Here is a 12,390-nt window from a genome sequence, read left to right on the forward strand (position 1 = left end):
ATTTAATTATAAATTTAATTTAATAAAATTTAAATTCAAATATTATTTAAATTAAATTATTAAAAATTTAATAATATTAATATTATTTTGTAAAAATAAAAATAAAAATATTCATTTTAACTTTTTTTACTCTTACTTATTAAAAAATTATTAATTCAATCACTTTGATATTCAATTTTAAGAATAAAAAATCATCAATGTAATCAATTTAATCGATGTAAAAATTTTATTAAAAGTAAAATTGAATAGATTGAACCAAATTAATTAATCGGTTTCGATCGATTAAATCCGTTTGAACCTATTTCCGCTCTAACGGTTTTGGAATCTCTCTCTACCTCTGCAGACGAAACTCTTGCAATTTCAGCTCCACTCGTTCTCTTTTGTAAAGGTAACTTCATCAATTTTTTTTCCACCTAGGTTTTTCGAATCCTTTTGTTCTTTGTTTCTTTTTCAGGGATTGGGAACGAACCCGCGATTATTCTAACATTAACTTTCTGGTATGAGTGAGGGCCTTGCTGAGTTAATGGCAGAAGGGGAAGAGGACTTGCCAAGGGATGCTAAGATTGTCAAATCACTGCTGAAATCAATGGGTGCTGAGGAGTATGAACCTCGCGTTATCCATCAGTTTCTTGAGCTGTGTTGTCGCTGTATTGACAGATGCACAGGTCTCCTCAGAGCATGGCGAGAAGCAAACCATCGACTGCGTGATGTCAAGCTTGCTATTCCATCCAAACTCAATTTCAGCTTTTCACAACCCCCGCCCAGAGAGGTCATTTTGCACAAAATAGTTTTAATTTTATGGCTTGTTCTACTGAAGTAATATATTACTACAGATTGTGAAAAGTATTTGATCTTCTCGCTCTTGCTAGGTGCTCCTGGAGTTCGCAAGAAATAGGAACAAAGTTCCATTGCCAAAGGCAATTCCGGGCCCTGGTGTCCCCCTCCCCACCAGAGCAGGATACGTTGATCAGCACAAATTATCAATTTGCTGTCCCGAAGAAGTAACCTGCTCAGGCAATGGAAGAGACAGAAGATGATGAAGAAAGTGTTGAACCTAATCCATTGCAGGAGGACAAGACAGATATGCCACAGCAAACAGCTCAAAGTGTATCATTTCCCCTCATTAAGCGCTCAAAGTGAGGATTCTTTTTCTTAGATTTGTAAGATGTTTCAGCAACCCATTTATGTAGGATATGCATTTTATCAAAGAAATGGAGAAAAAGAAGGTTGATGTCTTTTGTTATCATTTTTGTATATAATGGATCACTATAATCGTATCAAAATTCTGCTTTCGGTGTTCGAGTGTTAATGTTATTTATTCCTAATTCGATTCTTGATATGATCTGAATATGGCTTTGAAAGCTGAGGTGCAATATTATCGAGAAGGTTTGAGCAATTAAGACGTTTGAAGAACATCAAAACGAGACCAAAAATCTTAAACAAGTTTTTAACGAAAGGTCTTTGCCAGACACAAAATATATCTACTCCTTTTCCTGTTGCTTTCTTCATGTGAGATTCGAATCCTAATCCCGAAATAACCATCAGCTAAACGGGAATTTTGCTGTTTAACATGGACGAAATATAAGCTGATTTGGGATTATGTTAATCTAACATACAATTGCATTAATAGTGGAAATAATGAGAAATTCAATCATTTAATTCTTTGTTGAATCCTGTTAGTCAATGTTTCCTAGTAACAGAACCATATATCGCTTGTTCTGTACAAATATTTTGCCATTTACATACAAGAAAACCCATTGCTTTCCCTTTTTTCTCTTTTTTGGGTTTAGCGTAAAGAAACAATTAAAACAGGGTCAACTTCTTGTGGCAACCATACTACTAGCTGGAGGGCCAGCACTGGAAACTGGGAGACCTCGGTTATACATGCGCTGTATCTCTTCCCTGTACTCTGTCAAAGACTTGTCAGGAATGGCTGGTGTTAGCTCCACCACATCACCCATCTTCAGCCGGCATGTAGGATCACTCACTGGCTCATGGTTCAGCCTTGGCCTCAATTCTTCCTTGACAGGAAACCCATATGGAGAGCATCTTGAGTTTCCCCGCCCGGCTCTTTCCAGCAAATCCATCAATGTTGAGTTTGCAGGAAACTCTTGCACCGACATCTGCAACATTCAAGAACCATAGATATTTAGACCAAACTTCCAATTAATTCATCAACATAAAAAATAAAAGATGTAGGGAATGTTGCTGCATGAATTTTTCTTTCTGTTGTAAAATGAGACCCTCCAAAGCACAGAAATTTCATTTGCATGGATTCACCCTCCAAAGCTCATTGTAGCAGAGGCTCAATTCCCATGTTTACTTGAAAGCATGGATTCACTTCATATTTTTCTTCCATTTGATTGGATTGATGACATTTAAGTATGTGGCACACAATGGCCATGCCACCATGAAAGAAATGAAGCTTCATTTAAGAAACATACCTTATCATTTTCAATCATGATGACAAAGACAGGTCCATCCTGGCGGCAGTGAAGCTTATAAGAAAACGGGCATTCATCAGAATGAGTAGGAAATGTGCAGGGTGGTTTGACTGAATCACTATAGCCAATTGAAGATTGGTCCTTGCTCATGGTTTCACAGTGCCAAGTCACAACCCATCGAGCCCACTCAACCATCTGAAGTATAAATGAGGAGTGCTTACAGTCACCCTCCTTATATCTCCAATGAGCTGCAAATCCAAATTCAGCTTGCAAATGCATCTCCTTTGTTCGAATTTGAACTTCAAGTGGAACCGTGCCTTCACCCATCACTACTGTGTGCAAGGACTGATACCTGCCAGATTAAAAGGAAGTTAGAAGGAACTTCTGCATGTTTAGATTCCATCTAAGAACAAACCAAAGCGTATTAAGCTATAACATACCCATTAAATTTAGGGTGTGTTATATAGTCTTTCAGCTTTCCAGGTACTTCAGACCATAACTGGTGGACTATTCTCAATGCCTCATAACAGTCTTCCTCATTTTCAACAATGACACGTAGTCCATGAATATCATGAATTTCATCCATAGTCAACTTTTTCCTGAAAAAAAAAATAATATCACATTAACTATGTAATTTTATTAGATTAAATAATATTAATTGTTGACCAAATTGCAGAAAAATGTATCACAAAACACATGCCAAGTCTTTTTTCTGAGAAGAGATAACATTGTCAGATAGTTGGACATGCACACAACAGCATGTGTGTGTGTCTGTGCGACTGTGGGTCTGTGTGAATGTCACTCAAAGAAAATCATGCTAGGGAGTGAATTGCATGTAAATGAATCTCTCCATGTTCCTCTGCATCCGTGGGTGGGTGGGTGTGTGTAAGAGAGAGAGAGAGAGAGATAACATACTTCAACATCTTTAAATAAATGCTATATAAGCCTTTATGTCGTCCAGAGAGGACATAATACGGAATTTCTTTATCCTTAAGAGCTCTCTCAAGTTTCTCTATAGCAGAAGTAATCATCGCCTCATCAAAGGAGTCAACAAGTCTAGAGGACAGTTCCTTGTGCTGATCTGGATTGAGATGCTTGAAACATAGATTCTCTAGTTGCTCTTTCCAACTAGAGATTCCTAATCGATTGGCCAAAGGTGCAAATATTTCCAAAGTTTCCTTAGCAAACCTCTGTTGCTTGAGCAAAGGAAGAGCATCTAAGGTCATCATGTTGTGCAACCGATCTGCCAATTTAATGAGAACAGCTCTTGCATCTGCCATGGCAAGGAACATGGTGTGCAGGCGATCTGCTTCAGCAGTTTTGCTTGCTGTATTATTATCTCGTGCTAGCTTACTCAGTTGGCTAAGCTTGGAGACCTACATAAATGCATAATAGAATAATTAGAACCTTATAATCTCACATCTTTATCCAAAAGAAGTTGATTGATATAATGCAAGAAAATTAAAAGGAACTTAAAACCAACCAAATGGCTGCCATGAAGATGCTACATAGAGTGCTCTAGTTTGGGGAAGCTTATAATAAGATATGTTTATTTTTAACTAGGAAAATGGAGTTCAAACTAAAACAGCAAGTTAATATGTTGATTGAATAACCAAGAGAGGAATCAGAACAACATATACTACAAAGACTATCCAATAACTCATCCACGATCATTTATATACAACAAGCATAATAAAGCTACATCTATTTTCCCAATTCAAATATTGTAATAGTAATCATAAGCATGTCCTACAATGAGAAATTAACTATTATGACATCACAAATACTTCTTTCATTCATGCACCATTGGATCATTTGCTAATTGAATATACCAAAAATTCCATAATTCTTATAAATCTTTTACAAGTTAGGATGATTACATCTGAAAGAAAGCTGCCTAAAATTTCAGACCCCAAAGCAAGTCAAAACAATCTAAACAGTAAAATCATTGTGTTAGAATAGACAACAAGTAAAACATTACACAATAGAAATTCATCTCTCACCCCTTCAACTAAGTCAGCAACCCCAGCACCAAATGCCGTAAAAATATAGTCATAGCTCAAAAATGAATCATCTAGGGTGTCATGTAAAAGCCCTGCAGCAACAACCGTGGAGTTAGCACCAATGGATGCCAACAACACTGCAGTTTCCACACAATGTTGCAAATAAGGATCACCACTTGCACGCATCTACAAGATAAAGAACTTCACATTACCCTTAAAACAATCTGAAACAACCAAAAAATCAAGATCAAAATTAACATTGATTTCTCTGTTAGTACCTGCCCTCTATGCGCCTTCTCGGCTTCATAAAATGCTTTGACTACAAAATCTTCACAAAAAATTTTGTGCCTCATTTGTGCACCTAAAAGCAACTCCTTAGCATAAGGATTCGAATCCACTTCCTCCATGAAGTTATCCTCCATGGTAAACGGCAATTCATCAACACAACCACTACTTTGCGACTCAAAACTCGGAGAATCATAACCAATACAAGACCCTAACGGACCCCTAATGAATCCATTGAACAATCCATTAGTACCACCACGAACAATTCTCATCGGAGGGCTACTGCTACTACACGAAACCGGGCCCTGAAAGACCGATACTGGGCTCTGATTGCTTTTTAAAGAAGACCCACCGAATTTACTCGATGAATAACAAAATGAACTGCTTAATTCCTTCAATTCTTCCCCTCTATATGACCCTAAATCTTCTACTCCATTGCTAGAAAAGCTTGATTTTAACGAAGGTGAGGAGAAGAGGCAGGATAGGCCACCGACAATTGGTCTGTGCGAAGAAGAGGAAGCCGTTGCTGAGGAAGTCGACGATGAAGATCTTGAATTCAAGTCGAAATCGTAGGAACCGTGAGAATTGATATTGATCTGGTGCGGCGTGGAGCACACGCTGCTAGGTGGACTCGCGTAAAGAGCTATTGTTGAAACTACCATGGCTTTCGACCAACCCAGATCGATTCCAAAAAAATTTTTTTTTTATTATTAATTAAAAATCAAAACCAAGTATTTTCCTCCAAGGAAACAACGATTTTCTCAGATACGAAACCAACCCACTAATTTTCTCTAGAAAGTAACAAAACCCAGAGTTTGTCTCAGGATCCAAACAGTTTCTTCAATGACACAATGAATTTTTATTTTTCCCTAATAAAAACCCAATAAATTTCTCTAAAAAAACCCAACAAGGGGTTTTTTGCCATCAAAAACCAATGAATTATATTAGAAGAGACCCAATTGGGATCTCAAGAGTAAGACTTAAAAAGCAAAGCAATTTCTTTGATTCTAAACATTATTTATATACATACAAAAGAGAAAAACCAAGGAATGGAAAGGAAGAATTTGTTTGAAGAGAATAAATTTTGAACAACAGTATTTACAAATATATAGAAAATTTTTCTACTCGGAAATTGACAATTTAAAAAACATGAGAAAATATTTCAATTTTTTTCTTCTTTTCTGAAAAGGGGGAGTCAAATACGCTTGCGATTGTTGAATTGAAAGCTTGAAAGAGAGAGCTTTCCTTTCTTCTTCTTTGCTTTTTTTTTTGTTTTTTTTTTTAGAACTCTTCTTATTTTCTTTTCTCTATAAAGTTTTTTATTATGGAAAATTGCTTCGCGGACACGGAAAGGAAGAGTTAAATTACAGAGGCATCCTTGGGGATTAACGGTATTAACTGAATTGGACAACTCCAACTTTGCTTTTCATTTTGGATATTCGAGTAAATTTATCTGTTAATGGATTTTTCTTTTTTGCCAATGCTGTTTTATGAATTTTTAATTACTCAAAAATAATAAACAAAACCTTTTTATATTTAAATGACATATTTTATATTTTTAAAAGTTTTATTTATGTTCTTAAATTTTAAAAAAATGAATTTTTTATTTGCATTTCTTCTCTTCTATGGAAGTCTTATTTTTTCAAAATATTTTAATTTTGACTTAATTCTTCTTTTAATGATAGATTCAACCTTGGGAAAAAAATTACCAATAGTACATAATTTCTAACGTGTATGTAATCTAAAACAAAGTCAAGTGTTGTTGCTTTACAAGAAAAGCAAAGCGAAGATTGTAGAACTTGTCAATAATAATATGCTCACATGATTAATGTAGTTGCTTTTGGCGCACAACAACTTTGAGTGGGGTCCATTTTATTGATTTTTTGTTATGGGAATCGTTGTCGTGGTGCATGAATCTCTTTAAGGATGAGAGGATTCAAATTGGATCTTTTGTAATTTAGTATGACCTCATATTTCATAGTTGTTAATAACAAAATAAATTAAAATTCTCAATACTTTTAGCAATCGTTAATGTTTGTAGGTTAGGGTGGTTAAAAATTAATAGAAATTATTTATAAAATTTAATTTAATAAATTTATATAATTATTTTTTAAAAAAATATTCATTAATATTTAAATTTTAATATTTATAATTTTTTATCCTGAATTTTTATTATAAAAAAGTTATACCATAAAATGTAAACTAATTAAAAACTAAAATTCCAACAATGATAATTTTTAATTTAAAAAAGTAGAAATATATATAACTCATATAAATAAATTTTAAAAATTGATGAATATATCATTAAAATATATTTTTAAAATTCATAAATTAATTTAATAAATAAAAATTTTCAATAATATCTAATTTTATTTGTGGAAATTAAAATTTTTATTAATGATATATGAAATAATGATTTTACAAAATAAAAAAATATACTCTTACAAATAAAATAATTAATGATATTAAAAAAAAAGGGGCAGAATGGGAATTTTTTAGTAGGTGATGGAGCTGACGGTGATAATTCCCTCCGCCTTCCTAGAAGCTCTAGAAGACACTGAAGTCCACGATAAGGACTTCGCTCTTTCCCACACACTATTTCCTTTGAATTGCACATTTCTTTCTTTGCGTTGTTTTTTTGTGCCAAAAACATAGTTTCGGGACAGTCCGTTGGCGGCACGTGGCGTGTCACCAACAGCAGCCGAGGCGAGATGGTCAGCGTAGTTGGCCAACACGTGTTGATTGAGCAGACGGCGGATTTGGTAAGTACGGCTTTGTTAGGGCACGGTCACGTCCGTGACTGTCTACCTCTCTCCACGTGGTGTCTTGTGTGCGACTCAGCTCCTCGAATTTGGCGGCTTTCGTCTAGGGTCTGGATCTTATGTGGGCGGTTTCAAACTTGGAGCAATCACGGACTCCTAATTTGTTGTTGTTGGGCTTTCGTGATTGGTTGAGTAGTGAAAACTACCTGTGGTCAAAGTCAAATTGGACGGTAGAATTGCCTAGCTACCATGTAGCAGTCGATGATCGATGCGCATTCCACTATTTCCAGGGTCAAAGAAGCTTGAAGCTAACACTTTTTTTTTTCTTTTGAGAAAGTTAAAAAAGTTAATTTGTGAAATAAAATACATTAGGTGCCAAATAATTAGATGATGTATCCAGGTACTTGATTTTTTTTTCATATTGTGTATTTAGTTTAGTGATTGATGTATGTTTTTTTTTTTTTATTTAATTTTTTATCATTTTGATTCTTGTATGTATCTTTTTATTTAAAGTTTGAATCTTTAATCTTTAAAATTAAAAAATATAATGGATTAAAGTAAAAATTATCATTATATTATAATTGGATTATGATCCGTATAATGTATGAAACAATTTTATTTATTTTATATGTATATATATAAATTCATATTTTTTAATTATATTTAAATCTTCAAAAACTATAGTATATATAAAATTTTACATCGGTCTAACTTCTCATAAAAAATAAATTAAAAAAATGACAAGTTTTTACTTTTCACCATTTGTAATAATATTATATACTTAAATTTTATAGCAAATAAAAATAAAATTACATATATTTCTCAAAAAAAATAAAAACACGTATTATCGAATGATGAATTAAATAATAAAAAAATATTGCATCTTTTTATTTTGTAATTTTCTTCAAATTATTGCATAAAATATGAAAAATAATAGGAGATACATGAAAAAAATATTAATTATCATAAAAATAATCTTGCAATAGTAATACAATATATCTTAAAAGAAGAAGGATGTAAGTCGAAAAAATAAATTATAATAACAATAGAATTTCAAAAAGCTATAAATTAAAAAATAAAAAAAGGTAGCAAAATATTATATTCATAGTTTTTAATTTGTAGAATAACTATTTAATGGGGATTATGATTGAATAGATAACTTTCAAATTGATTTTTTTTAAATTAAAATGATGTAATAAATGATAAAAATTGAATCAAATTTCTTGTTTATTTTTTTAAATACAAAATTGATAGTTAGAGTTAAGATGGATATTGGTCCTATTATTTAGAGATTTAAAATAAAAAAAAATTATTTGAATTTTTAACATTTTAAGTAAATTTTTGAAAATATAATTGTTATTTTATACAAATTAGGATAAAATAATGTATTGAGTTTTTGAAAGAAAAACTTAATATTTGTAGTTTTAAAACATGTTAAAAGATTTTTATAATTGAAAATTTTATTAAATAAGATTATTTGATAAAAAATTAAAATTATTTGGATAAAAATCATATTTCATATTTTTAATTTTTAAAATATACATCTTTAAATTAATTTAATTTGTAATAATAATTTGAATAATTTTGACGTTTGAATAAATTCAAAATTGTTTGATTTGTAATTACAAAAAACCTATACTTTAAAAAGATGTATTTTACATATCATCTAAAAATTTTATTCATATAAACGTTCATGTGATAAATTTTATCAAGTTTTTATATACATTATAATATAACAATAAAGATATATATGATTAGTACTTAATTTTATCACTATATTATTCTTATAATTTAATATTTTTAGGTCATATTTAATGTATAAGATACGATAAGATAAGATAAAATAATATAAATAAAATTATATCAAATAATGTCATATTATTTTATATTTGATGTATGTAAAGATAAGGATATGATAATTTATTTATTTTTTAAAATTATCTTTTCTTAAAATTTATACAATTTAAATTATTAATACAAATTTTAAGAGTATAATTTGACATGCAAGTTTAATACTATGAATTAAAAATAATTATCTTCATTTGAAGAAGATTAAATAATTTTATGTGAAGATGATATTAATCCTCTTTACAATTTACATCTCTCTATTTAGATATAAATCAAACATAATATTAATTTTATTTAATGTGTTTTTGAGTTAATAAGATAAAATCCTTTGAAGGTTTCGTCCAACTCGTTAAGGAAAAAATATTTCAAAAGATTATCAGAATTAGGCTCCAAATCCTACAAATGCTGCAAACGCTCAATAATTATGTAAGGATTAGAAAAAAAAAAAAATTTGTGCAATGAATAATGTGGTTAAACATGAAGGGAAGCTCTTGGTGAGAGTCCATCTATCCTTTTAGCTATTTATCTTATAATTTTTATATCCGAAAATAATTGTATTGCTCGAGTTAAGTATGATATATACTTATCTTTTTAATTTGAGAATAAAATTTAATTAAAATAAATAATGTATCGATAACATTTCTCAAAATTTGTTTAAACCACTCTAATTTTATAAATATATAGTCAAATTAACATGGGATAAAATGTACAAATTTACTTATGAAGTTTTTATTAAATAATAAAATATCTTTTTAAGCTATCAAAATTAGTAGAAAATAAAAAATGGTATTGGGGAGAGATAAAGAGAGGACTTAATGAGTTAATTAGCAAAATATTCCTATAACCAACCCTCTAATAAAAAAGAAAAAGAAAATTACTCATGCATGACACTTTTATATTAAATATTAATATTATTTAAAAAAATTGAATTGGTATATAAATACAATTGATTCATATCAAAATTTACTAATTTAGTTTATCTTTAAAAGTTTGTAGAATTTTATTTTTTTAACATTAATTTTGTATTTTATTTGGTTAGATTTATAAATAAATATTATTATTTATAAAAATCAAAATAATATAAAATTTTAATAAATATTAATTTGATATGGTTTGAATTATTTTAATTTGTACTATACAAAACAAAAACTAAATCAAACATGGTTGATTTTAAATTCTCAATTAAATTCTCAATTATCTCTTTAAAAATTAATTTGTAATATAATTTTTTTATTTGTTATCTATTACATTTTGAATAAAAATATAATTTTTGATAAATTCTCAATTATGTTTTTAAATTAATAAATATATATTTTTTACATTTTTAAGTATTATAAATATATTTTTTAATTATATCAATTATTAGATTTCTCAAATCCTAAACATGGTTGATATAAAAATATTTATTTTATTTTATTTTATTTTAATTGAGATTAAATGTGAGAAAATTTTAAATTTTCTCCTAAAATTTTAAAAAATTATAAAGAGAGGTGAAAATTTGATTTTGAAATATATGGATACTATCAAGAATTTAAAATTACTTTTAAAAATAAGATATTCGTAAATCAAAGAGAAATATATTCCCACAAATAAAATTTAAAAAAAAATTTTTAAAATTTTTCGAACTAAACATCTTAATGTTGCGTAGATACCACTAATTTCCATATAGCAAAAAAAAAAACTGAATCCTTTTGTTTTTTTTTTTAAATTTTGAAATTTTTTAAATTCATCAATTTTATAAATCATTTATTAAAAAATTAACAAAGTAAGTTACACCAACATGAATGCCTATATGAAGTTAAATTATAATCTAAATCTTTTTGTTTTTTAGATTAGAATTTTATGTCATGTAAGCATTCTATGACGTTTACATAATTTATTTTGTTAAATTTTTAATAAATGATCGATAAAATTAATGAATTTAAAATATATTTTTTTAAAGTTGTAAACAAAAAAATAATTTTAAAAATTATGAATGAAAGTAATATATTACTCAAAACTCATATAATTTAAGTTATAATCACTCAATAATCATATATTATATATTATTATATTACAATATATATAAACTTTGCTAGATAAGCATTTATGTGGATAATTTTTTTAAATAACATGTGAGATAGTAGTTTTAAAAAAGTATTCATTGAATTTATTCAAATATCAAAATTATTTAAATTATAATTGTAAATTAAATTAATTTAGAGATATATTTTTTAAAATAAAAAAATTGAAATATGAAATTTTTTTTGAATAATTTTAAGTTTTTACTAAATAACTTTATTTTGTAATTATTTAATTATGAAAAAATTCAACATGTTTTAAAATTATAAATATTAAGTTTATCAAAATCTTTCAAAAATTCACTATATTCTTTTATATTAATTTGTATCGAACAAAATTATATGTTCAAAAATTATGTAAATATTGAAAACTCAAATAGTTTTTTATATTAAATTTATAAATAATAAAAACTATATCCATCTTAACACTAACTATTAATTTTACACTTAAAAAATAGGTAAAAAGTTTTTTTTTTTTTTTACCCCTTTTTATATCACTTTAAAAATTATTTATTCAATCCTAAATGTCATCTAAGAGTTATTATATAAATTAAAAACTATGAATATGATGTGTTACATTATTTTTTGTTTTGGATTTGTAACGTTTTGAAATTCTATTGTTATTATAATTTATTTATTCAATTTGCATATTTCTTTTTTAAAAGTGTATTCTATTACTAGTGCGAACTTGTTTTTATGAAAAACAATATTTTTTCAATTTATTTTTTTTCACACATCTCCTTATATTTTTTCATATTTTGTGCAATAATTTGAATAGTATTACAAAAGTGAAAGAATGACTATACTTTTTTTATTATTTAATTAATTATTTGATAATATATGTTTTCGTTCTTTTAAGAAAGATATATAATTTATTTTTATTTGATATAAGACTTAAAGTTAGAAATATTATTACAAATAAAGATGGTGCAAAATGAAAACATGCTTTTTAAAAGATTTTTTTGACAAGTTAGTCAAAAATAAAATT

At 28.2% G+C, this 12,390-nt stretch overlaps 2 protein-coding genes across 2 annotated transcripts; one reads left to right on the top strand and one right to left on the bottom strand.

The window, feature by feature from the left end:
• The first annotated feature begins 270 nt into the window (after nucleotides 1-270).
• On the top strand, nucleotides 271-1,814 carry LOC111279016 (transcription initiation factor TFIID subunit 9-like). Its single transcript, XM_022865861.2, has 2 exons — nucleotides 271-769; nucleotides 870-1,814. Exons 1-2 carry the CDS (start codon nucleotides 500-502, stop codon nucleotides 1,035-1,037), a joined length of 438 nt encoding a protein of 145 aa, XP_022721596.2. The 5' UTR covers nucleotides 271-499; the 3' UTR covers nucleotides 1,038-1,814.
• On the bottom strand, nucleotides 1,631-6,027 carry LOC111279015 (putative GTP diphosphokinase RSH2, chloroplastic). Its single transcript, XM_022865859.2, has 6 exons — nucleotides 4,726-6,027; nucleotides 4,448-4,633; nucleotides 3,360-3,820; nucleotides 2,885-3,043; nucleotides 2,445-2,796; nucleotides 1,631-2,123 (listed from the first exon to the last, which is right to left on the bottom strand). The coding sequence occupies exons 1-6, from the start codon at nucleotides 5,392-5,394 to the stop codon at nucleotides 1,815-1,817; spliced, it is 2,136 nt and encodes a 711-aa protein (XP_022721594.2). The 5' UTR covers nucleotides 5,395-6,027; the 3' UTR covers nucleotides 1,631-1,814.
• Between the last annotated feature and the right edge of the window lie 6,363 nt (nucleotides 6,028-12,390).

This window comes from Durio zibethinus, chromosome 8, assembly GCF_047325235.1.
Source record: "Durio zibethinus cultivar Kanyao isolate XHJ-2024 chromosome 8, ASM4732523v1, whole genome shotgun sequence".
NCBI lineage: Eukaryota > Viridiplantae > Streptophyta > Magnoliopsida > Malvales > Malvaceae > Durio > Durio zibethinus.

Coding starts and splice junctions, on each gene's coding strand:
- LOC111279016 (XM_022865861.2), top strand. CDS start 500: ATGAGTGAGGGCCTTGCTGAGTTAATGGCAGAAGGGGAAGAGGACTTG. Junction 770..869: donor CACAACCCCCGCCCAGAGAG/GTCATTTTGCAC, acceptor CGCTCTTGCTAG/GTGCTCCTGGAGTTCGCAAG.
- LOC111279015 (XM_022865859.2), bottom strand. CDS start 5,394: ATGGTAGTTTCAACAATAGCTCTTTACGCGAGTCCACCTAGCAGCGTG. Junction 3,821..4,447: donor TTGCTGACTTAGTTGAAGGG/GTGAGAGATGAA, acceptor GCATTTATGTAG/GTCTCCAAGCTTAGCCAACT. Junction 2,124..2,444: donor TCATGATTGAAAATGATAAG/GTATGTTTCTTA, acceptor TGAATGTTGCAG/ATGTCGGTGCAAGAGTTTCC.